The 24,437-nt window shown below is 43.8% G+C and overlaps 1 protein-coding gene across 1 annotated transcript in view; it reads left to right on the top strand.

Annotated features, from left to right (window-relative positions):
• Positions 1 to 24,437, top strand: part of LOC126343224 (uncharacterized) — a 103,024-nt gene that overhangs the window by 45,202 nt on the left and 33,385 nt on the right. Inside the window, exons 6-7 of the mRNA XM_050001921.1 lie at positions 4,615 to 4,668; positions 20,636 to 20,721. Coding sequence (XP_049857878.1) covers positions 4,615 to 4,668; positions 20,636 to 20,721 — 140 coding nt within the window. The remainder of the gene's footprint in view (positions 1 to 4,614; positions 4,669 to 20,635; positions 20,722 to 24,437) is intronic.

The following is a 24,437-nucleotide window of genomic DNA, read 5'->3' as shown; positions in this document are numbered from 1 at the left end:
TTCTCCCTGGATTTTAATAGCAACTCAAAATTTGTCTTTTGTTTCCTTTACTGCTTGCTCAATATACAGATTGAATAACATCGGGGAGAGGCTACAAACCTGTCTCACTCCCTTCCCAACCACTGCTTCCCTTTCGTGTCCCTCGACTCTTATAACTGCCGTCTGCTTTCTGTACAAATTGTACAGCCTTTCGCTCCCTGTATTTTATCCCTGCCACCTTTAGAATTTGAACATTCAACATTGTCAAAAGCTTTCTGTAAGTCTACAAATGCTAGAAACGTAGGTTTGCCTTTCCTTAATCTTTCTTTTAAGATAAGTCTTAAGGTCAGTATTGACTCACGTGATCCAACATTTCTACAGGAATCCAAATTGATCTTCCCCGAGGTCGGCTTCCATCAGTTTTTCCAGTCGCCTGTAAATAATTCGTGTTAGTATTTTGCAGCTGTGTTTTATTAAACTGATAGTTCGGTAATTTTCACATCTGTCAACACCTGCTTTCTTTGGGATTGGAATTATTATATTCTTCTTGAAGTCTGAGGGTATTTCGCCTGTCTCGTACATCTTGATTTTAATACCTACTCCGAATTTTTCTTTTGTTTCCTTTACTGCTTGCTCAATATACAGATTGAAGAATATTGGGGAGAGGCTACAACCCTGTCTCACTCCCTTCCCAGCCACTGCTTTCCTTTCATGCCCCTCGCTCCCTGTATTTTCCTCCCGCACACCTTTAGAATTTGAAAGAGAGTATTCGAGTCTACATTGTCAAAAGTTTTCTCTAAGTCTACAAATGCTAGAAACGTATGTTTGCCTTTCCTTAATATTTCTTCTAAGATAAGTCGTAAGGTCAGTACCGCCTCACGTGTTCCAATATTTCTACGTAATCCAAAGTGATCTCCCCGAGGTCGTCTTCTACCAGGTATAGTAAAGTAGTAATGTAGAAACAATGTAAAGAGTACAAAACGTTATTAAATGCAACATGCATAACGGTAGACAGGTGCCCAGACGTCATTGTTGATGTGGTTGTCCGTTGATCGAATGCCATCTTATGTGCAGAACACGATCGTAATGACATCTGCTGGCAGTTTGTGTGGTTATATCGTGAATTAGACAAATGACGGTGAAATAGAAATTTGTTGCTTTGATTTTGGACACCAGTGTGCATTGGCGGCAGTAGAATCGTTCGGCAGTCGTCTTCAAATGCCGGTAATCGAAATAGCCGCAATACTGCGTAGCGAAAAGAATATCAATAAACATTTGGTTGATACCAGAAGACAACGGGCAATATGCAGCTGTAAAAAAAGATATGTGAGCTATTATGTGATGTATTCCCAGCGTAGTGCCGGCCGCGGTGGCCAAGCGGTTCTAGGCGCTGCAGTCCGGAACCGCGCGACTGCCACGGTCGCAGGTTCGAATCCTGCCTCGGGCATGGATGTGTGTGATGTCCTTAGGTTAGTTAGGTTCAAGTTGTTCTGAGTTCTAGGGGACTGATGACCTCAGATGTTACGTCCCATATTGCTCAGAGCCATTTGAACCATTTTTATTCCCAACGTAGTAACTGGTGATATTCATGCCGAGTCTGCAGACGGAACATATCGTCATCTGGACACAATATTTCGGCGGTCCCCCTGGCCGGCATCTTCAAGTGAGTAGGCCATATATTGTGTCCAGATGACGATATGTTCCGGCTGAGGCCCAAAGTGTTTAACGTGAACTGTTATACAACGTAAATCAGAAGAACACTGTTAGAACTCTCATAAATTGGAAGCGGCTGTCTCATTAAAGTGCCCAAGATTCAAACAGATAGCCAGACATGGAGTTAGAAGAAATATAAATCTCAGACGTCTGGATAGTTCAACAAAAGAATATACAAATAAAATTCAAACAACGGCCACATGGCTTAAACAAAAACACCATGCTGTACCACTAAACTTAAAGTAACCCTGAGTACAAAATAAATCACACATAACCAGCTCATACAATGTTCATACACTCCTGGAAATTGAAATAAGAACACCGTGAATTCATTGTCCCAGGAAAGGGAAACTTTATTGACACATTCCTGGGGTCAGATACATCACATGATAACACTAACAGAACCACAGGCACATAGACACAGGCAACAGAGCATGCACAATGTCGGCACTAGTACAGTGTATATCCACCTTTCGCAGCAATGCAGGCTGCTATTCTCCCATGGAGACGATCGTAGAGATGCTGGGTGTAGTCCTGTGGAACGGCTTGCCATGCCATTTCCACCTGGCGCCTCAGTTGGACCAGCGTTCGTGCTGGACGTGCAGACCGCGTGAGACGACGCTTCATCCAGTCCCAAACATGCTCAATGGGGGACAGATCCGGAGATCTTTCCGGCCAGGGTAGTTGACTTACACCTTCTAGAGCACGTTAGGTGGCACGGGATACATGCGGACGTGCATTGTCCTGTTGGAACAGCAAGTTCCCTTGCCGGTCTAGGAATGGTAGAACGATGGGTTCGATGACGGTTTGGATGTACCGTGCACTATTCAGTGTACCCTCGACGATCACCAGAGGTGTACGGCCAGTGTAGGAGATCGCTCCCCACACCATGATGCCGGGTGTTGGCCCTGTGTGCCTCGGTCGTATGCAGTCCTGATTGTGGGGCTCACCTGCACGGCGCCAAACACGCATACGACCATCATTGGCACCAAGGCAGAAGCGACTCTCATCGCTGAAGACGACACGTCTCCATTCGTCCCTCCATTCACGCCTGTCGCGACACCACTGGAGGCGGGCTGCACGATGTTGGGGCGTGAGCGTAAGACGGCCTAACGGTGTGCGGGACCGTAGCCCAGCTTCATGGAGACTGTTGCAAATGGTCCTCGCCGATACCCCAGGAGCAACAGTGTCCCTAATTTGCTGGGAAGTGGCGGTGCGGTCCCCTACGGCACTGCGTAGGATCCTACAGGCTAGGCGTGCATCCGTGCGTCACTGCGGTCCGGTCCCAGGTCGACGGGCACGTGCACCTTCCGCCGACCACTGACGACAACATCGATGTACTGTGGAGACCTCACGCTCTACGTGTTGCGCAATTCGGCGGTACGTCCGCCCGGCCTCCCGCATGCCCACTATACGCCCTCGCTCAAAGTCCGTCAACTGCACATACGGTTCACGTCCACGCTGTCGCGGCATGCTACCAGTGTTAAAGACTGCGATGGAGCTCTGTATGCCACGGCAAACTGGCTGACCTGACGGCGGCGGTGCACAAATGCTGCGCAGCTAGCGCCATTCGACGGCCAACACCGCGGTTCCTGGTGTGTCCGCTGTGCCGTGCGTGTGATCATTGCTTGTACAGCCCTCTCGCAGTGTCCGGAGCAAGTATGGTGGGTCTGACACACCGGTGTCAATGTGTTCTTTTTTCCATTTCCAGGAGTGTAGATTAGCAATATGGTTCGAACTCGATAGAGCGAAAGTAGAAAAACCGCCCCGGATAACTCCAACAAAAACAATTTTAGCAGTGTAAAAAAGCCAGGTTGGAACTAGTAAACTTTTTAAATAAAACTGCGATTAACTCAATCATTAAACAACACAGGACGTTGCAACTTTGAAATTATACAGAAATTTACTGACGCAACTTACAGAGTCGGCATTTGCGTCATTTTGTAGCAAACAACATCAAGATTGATTCACGCAGTGGATCAGTAGTCCATTCAGCTAACAAAAGCGCCAGAGTAGAGCTTTACAGATCTGTGGATTGTCCATAAAAGACCTGTCGTACGGCCGTCTCGCTCCCCAGACTTCACACCACTGGATTGCATCCTCTGGGGTTTCATTAAATACCACGTGTATGTTCCTTCTCTACCAAACAATTTAGCCGACATCTAATCTACGCTGGCATTACACAAGATACAACCGATTTGCCTCAATGAGGGTGGGAAGAATTTCATTATCGGTGGAATGTTTGCCGCATCACATATGCAAGTCACATCGAACCAAAAGGACACTTTACGCTTTTATGTAAAACTTGAGGTTGTGTTCAACAAGATGATACACCTACCTATTCTATATCATTCCAAAGCTATAAAGTCCTTTTGGACTCACTATGTATATTACGCATAGTATAAAGAATCTTGCAGCACAGCGTGTAGTTTTTACAAACATTTCGTACAGTCTGTACGTTAAGGTGCTCACCAGATAACTCCAATAATTGCCTATGACTGTGCCTCGTGGGCTGTTCGCAAGGAGGGAAGAAACAACACTGAAAAAAGGAAACTGGAAGATTTTCCTAAAGACAAATTAATCTGAGCTACGTTTCCGTACCTTCTTACCTTATTATACAAGCAGTGCAGTAATAGATTTTTTTGTGTATAATAATTAAGTTGCAGCCCATAAGCCGACTCGAGAATAATTCTTCCGCTTTTGCACCGGAATGTATGACACAATAAACGTCCCAAAATTAATGCTTATGCTTTATCGGTAATGGAACTCAGAACCGTATCAGTCGAGCAGGATGCATACTATAATTGCTCTTATACATCTGAGTAGCTTTATGCTGTTTCTAACACTTAAATATTACACTTTTGTTTGTTGTGCACATGTTGCATTATGTATCAAATATCTGTCATTCTTTTTTCCTTTCAGAGATAACGCCCATTGTTCGATGTCTCTACGCCTACAAATTCCAACTTTTCCTCTGTAAGTATTTTCTCTGCAACATAAATCTCTAGTCTCAAATTCTCATTGTAAAATACATTCGAGCAGATTTTGATTAACAAAAATTAAATTTGTCTAGTAAGTTCAACGTATCATATAGACCATGTTTCGGCGTACAAGGTTACTTTAACTGAAAGCCATTGCTTCTTTATTTAAATTCATAAAGATAAAAGAACGTGTGGCTATTGCTTACCAACTATCGCCAATAATTTCTACAGATCATTAAGTTTTGAGAAATGGCACTACACTCTTCCATGTTGATCACAAGGGTACAAAGAATCGCAGCACGCTAACAGTTTGAGCCACGTTCTATGTACAGTTGACTTAGTGAGGTATACGAAATGTATAATAATGAACAGCGAAAAATGACCTATACGAATAAATAGAATAATAGAAGAAAAACCTTTCCAGTAAACATCGATTCAGATTTGAGCCGCTTGCGAAACGATTGTGATTGTCTGGCTAGAAATCTGAAATTGGAATATATCGAACATACACTAGACGATATTTGATCTAAAAATAAGATGAAGAGATCACATAGAAGAGGAATGCATAGTAGGGAGTATCAAATTAGTTAGAACGATGACGCAAAATAAAAATAAAAATTGGATAACAAGTAAAAAGCTTCACCTTTAAAACGCTTTTCAAAAACCAGCTGGCGCCCAGAACTAGTCAAATTATGCTCTTTGGAAGAAGAACACGGTTTAACGCAGAATTAATATGACATCTTTACCGAAAGTTCGCAGCCGCAGAGAATAGAACACACTGAAAGGCGCTAAATGTGTTCAGCATTCGATCTTTCTTGGAACGTCGCATATCAGTTGCTTCCACCGGACAATACAATGTACAATTCAGAATACCCATTCATAAACATCATTACCTGTCCACCATCCTACTCGCAACCCAAAACCTGCAGCAGCTCGAGAAGTGTCTGACCGGCCTGATATGCCTTCCTCCTCAGCCGCGAAACTCACCGCAGACACTGTGGATCCGACACCAGTGGCACCAGCATACGACTGTAACTGTTCTGGGTCGCAAATTTTCTGAAGTTCTCAAACATGCTGATTGCTGTGTGTCACAGCATTACGTATAGTCAGCCTCCATTGATAAAAATGGCTTTGTAACTGGCTGATCCTTCACTGCAGGAAGAGGTGTACAAACATGAAAAAAAGTTTTGCGTCACCTCGTTTGCTAGACTTTCGGAACCTGTACAGAAAATTGGAATAGAGATCAACAAAAATGTCATTTCCGCCTTATTTTATTGCTAATGAAAACCACGCATTTCATGTTGTTACACCATACAGTGAGATCTTCAGAGGTGGTGGTCCAGATTGCTGCACAGACCGGTACCTCCAATACCCACTAGCACATCCTCTTGCGCTGATACATGCCTGTATTCGTCGTGGCATACTATCCACAAGTGCCTCAAGGCATTGTTGGTCCAGATTGTCCTACTCCTCAGCGGCGATTCGTAGTAGATTCCTTTGTGTGGTTGGTGGGTCACGTCGTCCATAAAGAGCCAGTTTCAATCTTTCCTCGGCATGTGCGATAGGGTTCATTTCAGGAGAAAATGTTGACCATTCTAGTCAAGCGATGTCGTTATGATGAAGGAAATCATTCACAAAATGAGCGAGACTGGGGCGCGAATTGTAGTCCATGAATACAAATGCCTCACCAATATGGATGCACTATCTGTCGGAGGACGGCATTCACGTATCTCACAGCCGTTACTGCGCCTTCCATGACCACCAGCGAAATACGTCGGCCCCACATAATGCCAACCCAAACCAGCAGGGAACCTTCACCTCCACCTTGCTGCACTCGCTGGACAGTATGTCTAAGGCGTTCAGCCTGATCGGGTTGACTCCTAACACGTGTCCGACGATTGTCAGTTTGAAGGCATATGCGACACTCATCGGTGAAGAGAATGTGATGCCAATTCTGAGCGGTCCAATCGACATGCTGGGCCAATCTGTACCGCGCCGCCTGACGTCGTGGTTGCAAAGATAAACGTCGCCATGGACGTCGGGAGTGAAGTTGCGTATCATGCCGCCTATTGCGCTCAGTTTTAGTCGTATCACTACGTCCTGTAACTGCACGGAAAGCATTATTCAAAATGGTGGCGTTGTTGTGAGGGTTCTTCCAAGCCATAATCCGTAGTTAGTGGTAATCCACTGCAGTAGCAGCCCTTGGGCGGCCTGAGCGAGGCATGTCATCGACAGTTCCTGTCTCTGTGTATCTTCTCGATATCCGAAAAATATCGCTTAGATTGACTCCGAGACGTCTGGACACTTCCCTTGTTGAGAGCCCTTCCTGGCACAAAGTAACAATGCGGACGCGATCGATCCGCGGTATTGACCGTCTAGGCATAGTTGAACTACAGACAAGACGAGGCGTGTACCTTCTTCCTAGTGGAATGACTGAAAGTGATCGGTTGTCGGATCCCCCTCTGTGTAATAGGCGTTGCTCATGCATGGTTATTTAAATATTTGGGCGGGTTTAGTGACATTTTAGAACAACCAAGTGGCTGTGGCTCAAATGGTTCAAATGTCTCTGAGCACTATGCAACTTCTGAGGTCATCAGTCGCCTATAACTTAGAACTAATTAAACCTAACTAACCTAAGGACATCACACACATCCATGCCCGAGGCTGGATTCTAACCTGCGAACATAGCGGTCGCTCGGTTCCAGACTGTACCGGCTAGAACCTCACGCCCACTCCGACCGGCCTGGTGACTGTGTCTTTGGTACAATATCCACAGTCAACTTCTATCTTCAGGAGCCCTAGGAACTGGGGTGATGCAAAACTTTCTTCTTGTGTGTTTTCTTTATGTGTGTTTATTGGCTGGCACGCGTGACAGGAGGTTACCTTTTAATGCCCCCGTTCTTCGCAAACTAATTGGCACAGAAATCCCGATGCAAAGAAGAGAGGACGTGAAGAAATCAAAACTGTCTTGCTCTCATATCACTTTCCTGAAACGAACTTTGATAAGTTCTAAACTACAGGCAGTCTGTGCTATTGAACCCAATACAGTTCAAGCATTTTACCTTAATTAATATTAGGCATCACAAAATGAAGCTCGTCTAAAACAGTTCTTGCCTCTCGATTAGCTATTCACAAAGAATGATACCCCATATTGTATAAAATTTTACCGCCGTCAAATATATACTATCTGCTCAAAAATATCCTAGCATTCCTATGCGAAGTGAAACGGAGCTCTGAGTGTCACAAGAGGCGGACCCGCCAGTATAATAGGAGGCGTGCGGCATTGTCACAGCAGTAACTGCAGAATGGGTGGATCAGGAGACCTCATTGACTTCGAAGGGGAGTAGTCATTGGATGTCACATGAGTAACAAATCCTTTATAAACATTTTAACCCTCTGAAGCTGCCCATGTCGACTGTTGATCGTTGGATTGTGAAGAGGGAACGTGGAGGAGCGACCACCTGGCAGACCTCGTGTACTGTCGGGAAGAGACCGTCCGGCGTTGCAGGGGGTAGCTGTAAAAAATCACATGATATCAGTGGGAGGAAGCTCTCGTGAGCTCCAAAGTGCTTTCGGCAGTCCAACTAGCACACGGACTTTGGGGAAGGCACTATGGTCGAGGAGCTCCTCATAAGTCACAGTTTTCTGTAGTTCAGAGCTAGGTGATGGTTGAGTTAGAGTAAAGAGTGACACCCCTGGACGGTATATGAATGGAAATGAGTAATGCCTGGGGAACTTTGCCTGCTGTCATGTGTACTGCGAACAGTGAGGTATGCTGCGGTGGAGTTACAATATGGGGTTTGTGTTTTGTGAATAGTGTGTTGTCCCGTTACTGCGCTTGAGAAAACGCCAATTGCGGAAGTACGTGAATACATTTTGCAGCATGTGTACTGTGTACAAAAGAGGAAGACGTCGGAGATGATCGTTTTTTGTATCAACTGCATAGTGTACCCTGACATAAAGCAGAATATGTGCTAATTGTTTGTGGACAACAACATTGTCATGTGCAGGAGAGGGTGCTCGGTGTGTGGACGAACGCTGCGAATTCGAAAACTCGATTACAGCACGCTGCTTCTCAGGCACCGACATAGATACTTTACACACTGCCATGCTACTCACTACAGCTTGGAGCTCTCTAGCGTCAGAGAGTTGCAAATATATAGACATGAAGAATAAAGATATAGAATGTTTATAACGTCCGCTTTAAGAACTTTTACATAAAAAAATATAGGGGCATTACTCTTCAGCATGGCCGGCAGGTGTGGCAGAGTGGTTCTAGGCGCATCATTCTGGAACCGCGCGACCGCTACGGTCGCAGGTTTGAATCCTGCCTGGATGTTTGTAATGTCCTTAGGTTAGTTAGGTTTTAGTAGTTCTAAGTTCTAGGGGACTGATGACCTCAGATGTAAAGTCCCATAGTGCTCAGAGCCATTTGAGCCATTTTTTTCTTTAGCATGCTCTCATACATATGTGCATAAACACGAAGTTGTGTGTGTGTGTGTGTGTGTGTGTGTGTGTGTGTGTGTGTGTGTCTACATGTATATATGTAAAGACGTGTATGTATATGTACACATATGTACATATTTGTGTATGTTTCTACACTGGGTGGAACAGTGTTACATCTGTATTTAGTTCATTTGCCGACTAACAACTGCAGCCATCGTCAGTATTGTGCTTTTAGGTTGGCTAGTACATCCAAGTTCAAGCAAACTATGAGGTGTGATTGGAAAGTTTTAAGAATGGTTCCGCTGCTGCTTACTGGTTTGGCGGGAAGGTACACGGAGGGTCGGGAGTGAGTCATTGCCTTGTCCTTGAACGCCCTCTGACAGGAAACTGCATTTCCTTTATTCAGTTCGTTGGGGCAGCTGGTTGAGTGCGGGTATGTTAGGGCTTGTTGCCGGATTCTGTCTGCGTGAAAATTGACATAAAAATTGAGCAACGTCTTTGTGTGAAATTTTGGTTTAAAACCGGGATATCAGCTTCTAAGACTTATGAACTATTAAAAGCAGCTTTTGGAGATAATTGGATGAACCAGGCTAATGTTTTTTTTCTGGTTTAACAGATTTAAAAATGTCCGTGAAGATGAACCACGGTCGGGCTGTTGTTCCACCTACAACACGAATGAAAATGTTGTGAAAGTTCACGACTTAGTGTGCTCTGCTCGTATATTTACCAATTAGGGAGATGGCTGATGAACTTCATTTAAGTTTCTATGCAGTTCAGTCAATTTCAACTGAAGATCTGGACATGTGTCGAGTTTCCGCAAAATTCATTCCAAAAGTGTTGTCAACTGAGCAGAGACAATACCGACTTGAAGTGTGCCAACAACTGATTTATCTGACTAGAAATGACCGAGATTTTTTAAAAGGGTAATTACATTTGGCACATCGTGTGTATATGGATATGATCCTGAAACCAAAGTGTAGTCTTCGCAGTGGAAGACTCCAGGTTCACCACGACCGAAAAAAGCACGACAAAGCCTGTAGAAGGTGAAGCCAATGTTGGCAATTTTTTTCGATTCTACCGGTATTGTGCATCATGAATTTACCCCTGGAGGACAGACAGTTCACCAGGAATACTAAAATTGTGTCCTTGAGCGTTTGCGCGAAAGGGTGCAGAGAAAAGACCCGCATTGTAGAGAGACAGGAGTTGGGTGCTACACCATGACAATGCTCCAGCACATCGTGCCTTCCACATCGTTGAATTTTTCACCAAATTCAAAATTCCTGTGCCTCCACAACCACCATATTCTCCTGATTTGGCCTGAGCGGACTTCTTTTCTCTAAAAGGGAAGCGATTTGACTCCACTGAAGACATCCAGGCAAATTCGGAGAACGTCCTTAACATGCTTCAGGAAAAAAATTTCCAGGAATGTTTCCAAAAGCGGAAACACTGTTGGAGTCGGTGTTTTCAGTCAGAAGGGGACTATTTTGAAGGAAATTCATCATAGTATCATGTGAGTACCACCATTGTAAAATTACAAGCCCATTCTTAACACTTTCCAATCACACCTCGTATTAGTCCCACAGAAAAAAATGAACATGGTATTTTTGTAGGAAATGTAATGTAGTTAAGTTTCCTATTGGCATACGTTTTCGCTGGAGGCTACAATTTTCCAGTTAGTAAAGAAGAACATATTTATATAGGTCACCTTTCCCCGTTCTTCTTGAATAATTCGAAAACTACGCCCTCTAGCGAAAATGTATCACAGTTCAAGATTAAACTACGTTACATTTCCTACAAAAAGGTCCTGTTCATTCTTTTTGTGGGATTAACCTTCAAGCGCTCGCTCTAGAATTAGTCACGCGACCGATCGCGCGGGCGGTCGGCCGACCTCCCGAGAGTTTTCGTCACTCTCTTGAGGTTTTCCGTTTTTAAAGATCATATTTCCATAAAATATCGACATAGGATACCTCACGCAATATTCCAAACACATTTTTAATCAAAATTATTTATTTAACAATAAAATATATAATGGAATACAAAAAGGAAGCCCAATACCCAAATGAAATATAAGAACATTTTTTGTTTAGTTGTTATGTTTTGGGACTATATAATGTAAATCTTAAGACTACAATTATTCACTGCCTTAACTCTTCACAAGAAAAGCTAATTTTGCTTTGAAAAAAAGAATTTTTAATAGAAAACGTCACAATCACTTCTGTCAGATGAAAAATGCTGATCAGTCTGTATCCATTTCATTTCAGTTTTGAGGCTGACAATTATTGCACGTAACTGTCGTGGTTGAATGTCGTAGACATACGTTTCTTCCACATTCACCGCATTGTCGCTTTGTTTTTACATTCTTTTTTGAGTCACATAAATAACATATTCCTCTCCTTGTGCTGGCCGCGGTGGTCTAGTGGTTCTAGGCGCGCAGTCCGGAACCGCGGGACTGCTACGGTCGCAGGTTTGAATCCTGCCTCGCGCATGGATGTGTGTGAAGTCCTTACGTTACTTAGGTTTAAGTAGTTCTAAGTTCTAGGGGACTGATGACCACAGAAGTTAAGTCCCATAGTGCTCAAAGCCAAGCCTCTCCTTGTAGGGGTTGATACAGCTGGATAAACTACGTCACTCTCTCTGTAATTTTCCAAAAATACTGACAAATTTTTGGTAAATTCTTCAATTTAGCTCTTTTCTTCAGGTTTTCGCTCATCAGTTCCAAAGATAACGCATGTAAGGATTGTCTTCTCGTCTTTTCTTTCATATTACCTGTGTTGAATTGAAAAATGCGTAACGAATTTATTCTTGCCAAGTCAAGTATGCGGAAAAATATACATGCAGGCCACCTTTGTGTTCTTCTTGATGTTGAAATTCTGGAGCACATGCACATTCACTAGAGAATTGGAAGAGTCTATAAAACTGAATAGTTATACGGGAATTACAAAAGGAAATACTTACATTCCGAAGTATACGAGTAGAACGAAGTCTCGTAAGCGCTCGCAAGGCGGTAAACTGACTGTCGAAAGTGTTCGGACCTATTTGAACTTGTCCTGAGAGGCAGAAAGGTGCGACTTGGACGAACGTTGAACAGCATCTGTCGGAAAAAAGTGCAACTAGAGAATACATCTCCCTCCCTCCTCGTTACCTTTGTGGAGTAAGTATGGCGCGAAATTGCAAAAAGGCGGTCACTTCAGCGCTCGCTCGAGCGCGTTAAGGTTAATAGTTAGCGCGTAGCGAGCGAGTGAATGTGAAATTGTTGTACGTGGTAACAGAAGGCGTTGCGGGTTGCGTAGAACTCATATGTAGGACTAGCGAAATCACCCTGTGTACAGCGCGTAGTTGGCATTACTTCTGACTGTTATGTGCCGTTACGTTGAAATGGAAATATACGCACCTGCAAGAAAGTACTACGCTTCACACCTGTTTGAAGTCTGTTGCATGCCGTTTGATGGTTTGCACCTTTAATGGCGAGCAGTGCACTAGAAACAGTAAGGGCTCATTCATAGCTCTCATCTGCCTTACAATTGGGGCCGCTGGAGAACGCCCGAGCCACAGCTGGGACGCTGCGACGTAAACAGCGGAGCGGAGAATGCGCGAGCAGAGTTAAGCGGGTATGGAGTGTCGGCTGCGTCCGCTGCCGGCCGCCTGTGTGAGAACGGGGTCAGGGGCGTGGCGCTGCCGAAACACAGCACTGTCCGTTTGCGACTCCACTGGCTGTGCGGTGCCACAGGGGCCTTAACACGGCTAGGTATTTAGTGCCGAGTATATACACTCCTGGAAATGGAAAAAAGAATACATTGACACCGGTGTGTCAGACCCACCATACTTGCTCCGGACACTAAGAGAGGGCTGTATAAGCAATGATCACACGCACGGCACAGCGGACACACCAGGAACCGCGGTGTTGGCCGTCGAATGGCGCTAGCTGCGCAGCATTTGTGCACCGCCGCCGTCAGTGTCAGCCAGTTTGCCGTGGCATACGGAGCTCCATCGCAGTCTAAAGCTGGTAGCATGCCGCGACAGCGTGGACGTGAAACGAATGTGCAGTTGACGGACTTTGAGCGAGGGCGTATAGTGGGCATGCGGAAGGCCGGGTGGACGTACCGCCGAATTGCTCAACACGTGGGGCGTGAGGTCTCCACAGTACATCGATGTTGTCGCCAGTGGTCGGCGGAAGGTGCACGTGCCCGTCGACCTGGGACCGGACCGCAGCGACACACGGATGCACGCCAAGACCGTAGGATGCTACACAGTGCCGTAGGGGACCGCACCGCCACTTCCCAGCAAATTAGGGACACTGTTGCTCCTGGGGTATCGGCGAGGACCATTCGCAACCGTCTCCATGAAGCTGGGCTACGGTCCCGCACACCGTTAGGCCGTCTTCCGCTCACGCCCTAACATCGTGCAGCCCGCCTCCAGTGGTGTCGCGACAGGTGTGAATGGAGGGACGAATGGAGACTTGTCGTCTTCAGCGATGAGAGTCGCTTCTGCCTTGGTGCCAATGATGGTCGTATGCGTGATTGGCACCGTGCAGGTGAGTGCCACAATCAGGACTGCATACGACCGAGGCACACAGGGCCAACACCCGGCATCATGGTGTGGGGAGCGATCTCCTGCACTGGCCGTACACCTCTGGTGATCGTCGAGGGGACACTGAATAGTGCACGGTACATCCAAACCGTCATCGAACCCATCGTTCTACCATTCCTAGACCGGCAAGGTAACTTGCTGTTCCAACAGGACAATGCGCGTCCGCATGTATCCTGTGCCACCCAACGTGCTCTAGAAGGTGTAAATCAACTACCCTGGCCAGCAAGATCTCCGGATCTGTCCCCCATTGAGCATGTTTGGGACTGGATGAAGCGTCGTCTCACGCGGTCTGCACGTCCAGCACGAACGCTGGTTCAACTGAGGCGCCAGGTGGAAATGGCATGGCAAGCCGTTCCACAGGACTACATCCAGCATCTCTACGATCGTCTCCATGGGAGAATAGCAGCCTGCATTGCTGCGAAAGGTGGATATACACTGTACTAGTGCCGACATTGTGCATGCTCTGTTGCCTGTGTCTATGTGCTTGTGGTTCTGTCAGAGTGATCATGTGATGTATCTGACCCCAGGAATGTGTCAATAAAGTTTCCCCTTCCTGGGACAATGAATTCACGGTGTTCTTATTTCAATTTCCAGGAGTGTATTTGTATAATTTGTTTAATAAGTATATGCATTTATTGTGGCGGTGTGTGGTTCCAGTGTTCTGCCAGTTCGACCATTTGTGACAAAACTGTATGCTGTATCTGATCTGAACACTTGCCGCTCACAGTCTATCGAATGACCCACCAGAACGTATAACACAGAGTGACTCAAGCATTGATCTTAGTGAAAAAGGCTCTTACTCATCACTTCCAAACTTACGGATGTCGGCAGAGATACAGTAAAATCTATCACTGCCACGGGAATGAATGGAATGAAATCTTTGGTGCCACGCATCTTATTTCATAGTTGAACATTTGATGATTATTAGTGAAGTTCAAAGCACTTAACATCTGATAACTGATTATAATAACATATCTAGGTAACAGGCGACAAATATTCTTTTGTTGAGCATAGAAAGGTGCAGAGTAGAACATGTAGAATAATTTGTTCTGAAACGAAATTGCTACGTAGTCTTCCTTTAATATTGTGGAGTCTGTAAGGTAGATATTAAGGGATACGTAGATCCTTACTGTAGCCTGACACGCAGTTGCATGGGAATATGTTACGGTCACAGTCTTCTTTTAGATAAAATAAAAATAGAATAACAGATCTTGTTGAATATCTAAGTTGCTGCACTTTATTATGCTAGTAGCAAATGTTTTAAGAACAAAATTACTTGCTGCTCACTACAGCACTCACAAGAGTTCCTCTGAAGCCTATGCTAATGAGATAACTGGGTAATTTTTCGTAGTAAAAGCGCATTCTTACGATGTGCGTTACGTATCGTCTACCGCTTGCAGAATCGATAAGCCACAACGTTCGGGAGTTATCATTCGTCGTATCGGCGGCCCCTTCGTCAAAAATGGTTCAAATGGCTCCAAGCACTGTGGGTGGGATTTAACATCTTAGGTCATCAGTCCCCTAGACTTAGAACGACTTAAACCTAAGTAACCTAATGGCATCACAAACATCCATGCCCGAAGCAGGATACGAACCTGCGACCATAGCAGCAGCGCGGTTCCGGTTCAAATCAAATGGCTCTGAGTACTATGGGACTTAACATCTTAGGTCATCAGTCCTCTATAACTTAGAACTACTTAAACCTAACTAACCTAAGGACATCACACACATCCATGCCCGAGGCAGAGTTCGAACCTGCGACCGTAGCGGTCGCGCGGTTCCAGACTGAAGCGCCTAGAACCGCTCGCCACGCCGGCGGGCCGCCGTTCCGGACTGAAGCGCCTAGAACCGTTCGGCCACAACGGCCGGCAGCCCCTTTGTCATTGTGTTGGCATTCACTCTTGTTCGTAGTCATTATACGCCTTTGGTGCGATTAGTCTTTGGCAAGGACGCCCATGTGTGGTTTTTTTTCTTTAATTTAGAATTTTTAGAACATAGACGTTGTCTGTCCATATTGTTGGGGTGTTAACATCCTATACGACTTAAGAAGTCACATGTGGTCAGCACCTCGTTCAGTCCAAGCAGCTGAAAGAAATGAAGAACTTGCGTAACTGCCACGGCCTATGCCAAAAATACTGATGTTCTGAGCTAGTGGTTGCCACCAATGTATCCCCGTTCAGGCCACACTATACGATTAAATTCCGTTTAACACAAATCCTCATTATTTGGTATAGTCATGACTTTATTAGAGTCCCGTCGCGAATTGCTCACCTAGGCCATCCTCTTCATCGCAAAGCAGCACTTGATGCCTTTGGGCACTATATCTCTCACTTCTTGACGTCTTAACACAGATGCTGTCATTCTCTCCTTCCTCTTTGGCAACGCTTTCCGTGTGTTTATCTCCTCACAGGTTCTGTGGAGAACTTCCCTCTGTAGTACCACTTCTTAAACGATTAGATTATCTTCTTTTCCTGCTTTCACAGTCCCTGATTCGCTTCCGTACAACGCTGGGGTTCGGAAGTACAACGTCTGAAATTTACCCTTACAACTATGACTCATGTGTGATACGACTTCTTTTGATCACCAATACCGTCTTTACTTGTGCTAGTCTTGTTTGTATATCCGCCATGCGCCTCCGTCACGTGCTGCTTTGCTTCCTAGATAGAACGATTCCTTCATTCCGCCTCCTAAGTGGCCCCAATTTCGATACGTTTCTCGCTAATCTCATTTCGGCAACTGTCAATGAGATTAATCTTTCTTACTCACCCCGACTATCAATGAAATCTAAAATAAGAAACTTTGCACTACAATTGCATCACGTGATTAAAATATTACTGGATTGCATTATAAGCATTTTAAATGATCGTTTGCCGTTGTAACACTTAACTGTTAACGAAAGGAATTATATATATTTCATAAATACTAATCTGATAGTTTCAGGTACCTTCCAGAAGGAAGAACGTAGGAAAAGTATTCTATATTACCTTTAAACATCTCCTTTTCTCACCGCTAGAGTTTTTCAGTAATAGTGATAACAATTATTACTATTATTATTATTATTAAACGACACCTGAGAGGAAACTCTTACAGTCAGAAACCCATCAGAGTCCCGTTTGGACTCATTGTTGGCTACGTCGTTTTTCTCTAATTCTGAAACCTCTAGAGAGTCCAATTCCGGTGTTAATTGTTGTTGTAAGTTTGGAGCAGTACAAAGCCATAGCCTTAAGAAAATTGTTTCCCCGCAACATATTCACACGCACACGAATAGTGAACTTTTATGAGACACTTTTCACCGTATGAGACAGCGTAGTGCTGAAGGTGCTGAACTGGCTCTAGTGAGTACCAGTATCGCACTCTACCTCCTGCCAATCCGCTTATGAGCTCTTCGTGATTTCTCCAAATCACTTAAGGCGAATGTCAGGATAGGTCCATTGGCAACGATTATTTCGACATTCAAAGATCAATGCGAGGTAAGGTCACGTCTTCCAAGTCTACACCGACGGGACAATAAATATTAATCACCCTTGCTTGCTTTCTTCCATCATTTTTCTACCTGGATACACCTACACTTCTTCCACGGTTTTTTTCGTCATTCCACCACTGTCTAGCATGGCTATTTTTTCGCTATGATTTGTAGCTTTCTTTAGTTTACCGTAGATCTGAAATTGAAGATGAATGTACAAAAAGTTAACGTACTTTAAATTACTACATTAATTATTAAATTAAAATTTATGAAACCATCAGCTATGTAACCCCGCAAAAAAAGTATTTAGGAAGCTGATATTTATAACCATATAATATTTCGAAATGGATTTTCATTTTGGGTCAAAATGTTATTTGTCTCTTTACACGAGAACTAACAGCTACGAATGTTGGCGTGAAAGTAGTCACTTCGTCATCAGAGAGGAATACGAAAGTTCGAGAGTACCCCAACTCAAGTAAGGGATCATAGGACACAGTCTGTCCAAGTCTGACAACCATCAACACGTCTGTAATGAATAAGTCGTGGTTCCAATACTGTAAGACAGTGAGGTAGGCAACTGAAGCAGAGAAGAAGAGGACTTCAGGCTCTTCCGTAAGTGTGATTGCATGAGTTCGCCAGCTGCAGTACGCTTGTCTAGATAGTCACTGACTGACAACAAATAAAAGTAAAACAGAAATTAGTACGTAGAAAAAATGGTCCTTGTTTGCCATCAACCGTTGTAGAAATGACTAGAGATGCATTAGTGCTGTGACCAAGTGACCATGTTGCCAGGCTTGAAAAAGTGCAATTATAAGAAGTATGCGTTGTCACTGAAGGTTGGCAAACACAGATAGGGACTACGAAGAATGAGATGTGCTCACATGAGACGTCCTTATCAGCATTTGACGGAATTTGAAAGAGTCAGCACTGTGTCTCTGTACGTGACATACAGATGTAATCGTGCAATACTCAGGCATGTTGGGCATTGGGGTGCGACACTGGCTCGATGTTGGAGTAGATGGAAATGTAAGGGAAGCCATAAGAGTCCTAATATTAATAGACAATAGCCATATGTAATGAAATTTTCACTCTACAGCGGAATGTGCACTGATATGAAACTTCCTGGCAGATTAAAACTGTGTGCCGGACAGAGACTCGAACTCGGGACCTTGCCTTTCGCGGACAAGTGCTCTACCAACTGAGCTACCCAAGCACGACTCACGCCCCTTCCTCACAGCTGTACTTCTGCCAGTACCTCGTTTTCTACCTTCCAAACTTTACAGAAGCCCTCCTGCAAACCTTGCAGAACTATCACTCCTGGAATAAAGGGTATTGTGCAGACATGGCTTAGCCACAGCCTGGGGAATGATTCTAGAATGAAAGTTTCACTCTACAGCCATATTGTGCTCCAAGCACATTTTAGCCCGGTCCGATGTGCACTCACAATTGACTTACATGTAACGGATTCACTAAGAAACTCTATATAATCCCACAGCGCTGATCTGAGACTAACAAAAACTATACTACCGTTACGTCTTTCCAAGCAACAGCTAATACAGAACGATGGCGTACCAAGGAAGCATAGACTGCTAGCGACAGGAGTCGCATCATTTCCAGCAATGAATATCATGCCCATACTGCCACGATTTACAATCACTTGCAAGTATCTAGGTACCATGAAGTGAGGACATCTTCTGCCATTGTTATGGAAAGATGTTTACTATCTGATCAAACATATTCGGACAGCCGTATATCAGGTGGAATTCACTAATAGATGTCACGAGAGGTGACCGACCAGTATGAAAGAAGGGGTCTATGTGTTTTCAGTAGAGACGCAGTAATAGCAGAATGGGTAGCTCGGAAGAGCTCAGTGACTTGAAACGTGGACTAGTCATTACACAGGGTGAGTCATTAACTACTGCCACCTAGAATAATTCCGAAAGTATGATAGTAGCTAAAACGTTTGTGAGACAAATGTTGCATGGGACAACGGGGGTCATAATAAGACGTTCGCTTTTTGTTGCTAGGTGGGGTCCCGTTAGAGATATGAAGGTCAACTTCGTTTTTTTAAAATGGGATGCTACAGTTTGCTACCTAGTTGCTGACAGCGGCTATCGAATCGAATCCAATGATGTGTAACAGTAAGGTCTTTGAAGGTCAACGAAGGTAAAAAAGGTGGCATGAACGTTCATTGACAGAAGGTGTTCGAAGTGATGACCATTGGTATCAGTGCAGTGTTGCACTCTTCTTATCATGGATTGAGTGGTATTCGTTATCACATCGGCATTTATCGAAGCACATTATCCGACAAATAGGTCTAAAATTGATTACATTATCCCTTTCTCCCTTTTTATAAAGGGATAACCCCTTCCAAATCAGTGTTCATCTTCTCCCAATGGTGTGTAAAACTCTATAAATACAGGACCACCTGTGTGCCAGTATTCCCAATTTAACTGTTCATTTAACTCAATTCCGTAAACATTTAAAAAAAATTACGTAATTTCTACGTGAAAGAAGTCGCGTTTCACTCTAGATCTCAGTCTAGAAGCTTAAGGTTTTTCTGTTAATGAGGATATTCGGGCAGGTTATCCATATCACTTACCAGACGGAACGCAAAACGAACAGTAACTCTTATAAATTATAGATTGCAGCGATCAGTCGTCCTTTTTAAATTTTACTATGCAGATTAAGATTTCGGCTAGAAGCTAGCCATTTTCAATGCACAATTACTTTCGCTTAATGCATGTAATGCCTGTTGGTCGGGCTTCATCCACAATTCATTGAATGCAGTATTCAATGAACTGTGGATGAAAGCATGGAAATGAGCGTTGGGCTGTTCAGGTACGGCCGCCTTGGCGTAGGTCTTATTACATTCGACGCCACATTGGGCAACCTGCGTGCCGAATGGGGATGAAATGGTGATGAAGACAGCATAATGCCCACTCCCTGAGGAGAAAATTCCCGACCCAGCAGGGAATCGAACCCGGGCCCGTAGGACGGCAATCCGTCACGCTGACCACTCACCTATCGGGGCGGACACGGTGGATGCAGTCCGACCAACAGGCATTACATGCATTGAGCGAAAAATAATAGTGCGTTGAGAATGGCTAGCTTCTAGCCGAGATCTAGATCTACGAAATAAAATTTAAAAAAGTATTGTTCGCTGCAGTCTATAATTTATAAGTCAGTATAACAGTCACTGAGTACAACAGCCTTCCGAAATGGAAGGTAACCTGAGCAACTCTTATTTTAAATCGAGAACACAAAGAAGAGGGAAAGCATAAAAACTGATCAGAATTTGTAAATTATCTATCCATTTCTCCGAAGGTGAGTTACTGTGATGTGTATGTTAAGTGCAGACTAGTGAACAAGCTCCTACTGTAATGCAATTTGTTTTCCCTCCTTTCTTCACCCAACACCTGTCGAGTTTAATAACGTATGCTAATTTAACGGCGTTTATTTTCAGCGAAGGAGCAGCAGTACGTCTTACACGGATGGACAGGAGTGTTGCTGATTATCTCCGCTTTTATTCTGTGGCTTGGTATTTTCCTTGTAAGTTTATTATCATTATTATTATTATTATTATTAAATTATAAAAAATTATAAATGCAAATATTTTTATCAAACTTACCGCACACAAGGCGCTATTTTCTTTTCAATAGTTCTTCACTGGACTTTGTATGGCTCTACATATTTAAAAATCATTCATTCAACTACTTCCGCCAAACTATTTATTCCAATCTCTGTCTTCTTCTACAGTTCTTACAATCTTTAACTCCCTCTGTTGCAATCGAAATTATTCCTTGCTTTACTAATACACGTCCTATCATCTTGTCGCCTCTTTCTTTCGGTGTGTGTCTCGTTCTGCGCTGATTCTGAAGAGAACCTCTTCATTCCTTATCGGTTCACTTCATTTTCAACATCCGTCCATGCGATCACATCACAGACACTTCTGATCTACTCCGTTTTGGTTTTTTCTCAGTCCATGATTCCCTATCATACAATTCTGGGCTCCACGCGTATATTACCAGACATTTCTTCCTCAAATTGAAGCCCTTGTTTGATACTAGTAGAGTTATTTTTGCCAGAAACGCCCGGTCTCCTTGTCTGTACTAGTTGACCTCTCATGTACTCCTAGCTTCGACGGTCATGTGTTATTTTGCTTCCAAGGTAGCACTAATTCTTAAAATGGTCTACCTCGTAATCACCAATTTTGATTCGAAGTTTATTGCTTACCTCATTTCAGCTACTTCTTACTTTTGACTCTCTTCGATTTACTTTCAATCTGTATTCTCTATTCATTAGAATTTCATTCCGTTCAATATGTCCAACAGTTCTTCTTCAGTTTCACAAAGGAAAGACATGTCATCAGCGAATCTTATCGTGGATATCACCCTGAATTTCATGACTTCAAACGTGAACTAGTCATCGGATGTCAGCGGAGTAATGCATCCATCAGGGACATTTCAGTCTCTCTAAAGCTGCCCAAGTAGATTGTTGGAGACATGATACACGAAGGAACAACCACAGGTAAGCCGAGACCAGTGAGATCTATTGCACTGGAGGACAGGGAGGGTAGTTCTAAGAAATCACATGAAATCGGAGGAATTACTTTTTGGCTATAAAGTGCTATCAGCATCCCAGGTAGCACGATGACTGTGAATAGAGAGTTTAAAAGAAAGGGGTTCGAGCAGCTTCGCAGAAGTGAATAATTTCTGTAGCCATTTCTTAGCGACGCTTGAATTGGTGTGAAGAGCGACGACTATGGATAGTAGACGACTGAAAATGAGTAACTGAGAGTGACGAATCATATTAGGCCCTGTGGCAATCCAGTAGAAGGGTTGGATTTGCCGACAGTCAAGTACAAAGTATGGTATGGTGGTGTCTTCCATGGTTAGGGTTTATTTCCCTTATTTAGTTTAACAGAACGCTAAATGTGGAAGCATATGAACAATTTTTGCAGTGTGTTGTACTGCATACAGTACAGGAACAGTTTGAAAGTAATAATTGTATCAGGATGGCATTGTACCTTATTATAAAGGAGCATCTGTGAGACGATGCTTTGTGGAAAAATAACGATCCTGTAGTGGATTGGTCTACCCAGATTCTTGACAAGAAAGTAATGGTACACCTTTGGGCTGGGGTTGAAAATCGACTTCACTCCAGACCCCAGCGTCCAACATAACTACCACTCCGGTTTCCACTCCTGAGGAAGGTGGGCCGCTGGCCCTTTTCAGAATTTCAGATACCTCATTGCAAGAGCTCCCAGTAAAGTTACAGTCATAAAAAAGATGAAGGGTGGACAGACACCATATTTATGTTCATTAATAAGTGTCTGGATACGTTTGGTCGGATAGTGTATATTATCCCTCATTCTCCATAGCTCACTCCTATTTTTCTCGAAACCTCTTGCAACTTTTCAACTTGTCGAACGGTTTTTCTGTCAACGTGTCTCTATTATTCTTATATCTTAGGAAGCGCCACGTCAGAATGACGGGTCAGGAAGGCCAACTGACCGTCATCTGTCAGATGCTTGCCCTTTTCTTCTGTATATTATTCTTGTTGGCTATTTGGACGATCTGTTAAACTGACAGAACAACAGCTCTGACACTTACCTGTCCTTGGTAACTTCGGACTTTTGTGGACGATGTTTTACCGAGAGTTTGATTGTATGTCCCCTTTATCATTCATTCTAAACACAAACCTTAATAGCCATTTAGATGCCACATTCCATTTTAGAGGTTCTGAAGGGATATTTTCTTACATTAATGCAAGTCTTTGAAAGCTCGGTTAATCTCTAGCCCTGGGTCTCCTATGTCTTCAATATCGACTCCCATTTCTGCATCTATCACGTCTTCATAGAGTTCCTGCCCATCGTAGAGACCCTCAATGTACTCTTTGCATCTGTCTGCTTTCTCCTCTGCGTTTAATAGTGGAATTCCGTTTGCACTCTCAGTGTTGACGCCTCTGCCTTTTCTATTACGCTGAATCACTCCTTCCGAACCATATCCTTTTCTGTCTCTTGCCATTTCTCTCACTGCCATATCGTCTTGGCTTCCCTGCACTCCCTGTATATGTAGTTTGTAACTGAGTTCGGCCTATATTGCAGTATTACTATCATTCTCTGCAAAGTTTTCTATTTCCCTCTTGCACCCGTCAATTGAAGTACTTCTTTAGTTACCCAAACTTTCCTCGTAGTTAAATTCCTTTTACCCATATCTGTCTGTTCAAACTTCTGCTTGCGATAATCCTTTTTTGAAGCGTTCATACCTCTTCAGATGAACTGTACACTAGATATTTTCAAACTTATCTCATCAATCCTTAGTACTTCAGTATCAAACACCTATCCACATTGATTCTTGCCACGATTCTCTTAAACTTCAGTCTAAGCTATGATTACTACATTATGATACAAGTCTACATCCGCTCCTAGGTGCACCTTGCAACCCAATAACTGACCTCGGAATTTCTGTCTTACCTAGATCAGCTGGACTCATCCTGTATCTCCAGCCATCTTTCCCAAATGCCTTGTCGTCTTTTGGTTTTTGCTGTATTCGCTGTTACTGGCTTAAATATACTGCAGAACTCTATTAGTCTTCCTCACCTCCTCACTCCTACTACGAATCCCACATTCTCCCCTAAACCTTTCTTACATAACGTCCCCTATTACAGCGTTCCAACCCATAATGGTTATTAGATTTTTACGTTCCTTATATCATGTGTAATTGTGAGTCATCAGTCTTCGGACTGTTTTGATGCGGCCTTCTTGAATTCCTCTCATGTGCCAACCCTTCATCTCAGACTAGCAGTTGAAACATACGTCGTCCATTACTTCCTGTATGTATGTGAGCCTGCCTTCCTCTACAAGCTTTAATCTCTACATATCCTCTATAAGCACGAAACTTATTTCCAGAAGTCTTAACAGATGACCTATTATCCATCCCCTTGTCAGTGTTTTCCATGCATTCCTTTCCTCTCATAATCTGCGCGGAGGTTCCTCATTACTTATCTTATCAGTCCACCTTATTTTCAACATTTATGGCACCACATCTCAAGTGTTTCGACTTTTTCTGCTCCGGTTTCCCCAAAGTCCATCTTTCAGTATCATACAATACTGTGCTCTAAACGTAAATTCTCAGAAATGTCTGCCTCAAATTAAGGTATATGTTTTATCCAGTAGACTTTTCTTGGCCAGGAGAGCCGCTTATGACAGGGCGAGTCTGCTTTTTATGCCCTCGTTGCTCCGTCCGTCATAGGATATTTTGTTC

Source organism: Schistocerca gregaria, chromosome 1, assembly GCF_023897955.1.
Source record: "Schistocerca gregaria isolate iqSchGreg1 chromosome 1, iqSchGreg1.2, whole genome shotgun sequence".
Lineage (NCBI taxonomy): Eukaryota > Metazoa > Arthropoda > Insecta > Orthoptera > Acrididae > Schistocerca > Schistocerca gregaria.
This window is presented reverse-complemented; position numbering and strand designations above follow the sequence as displayed.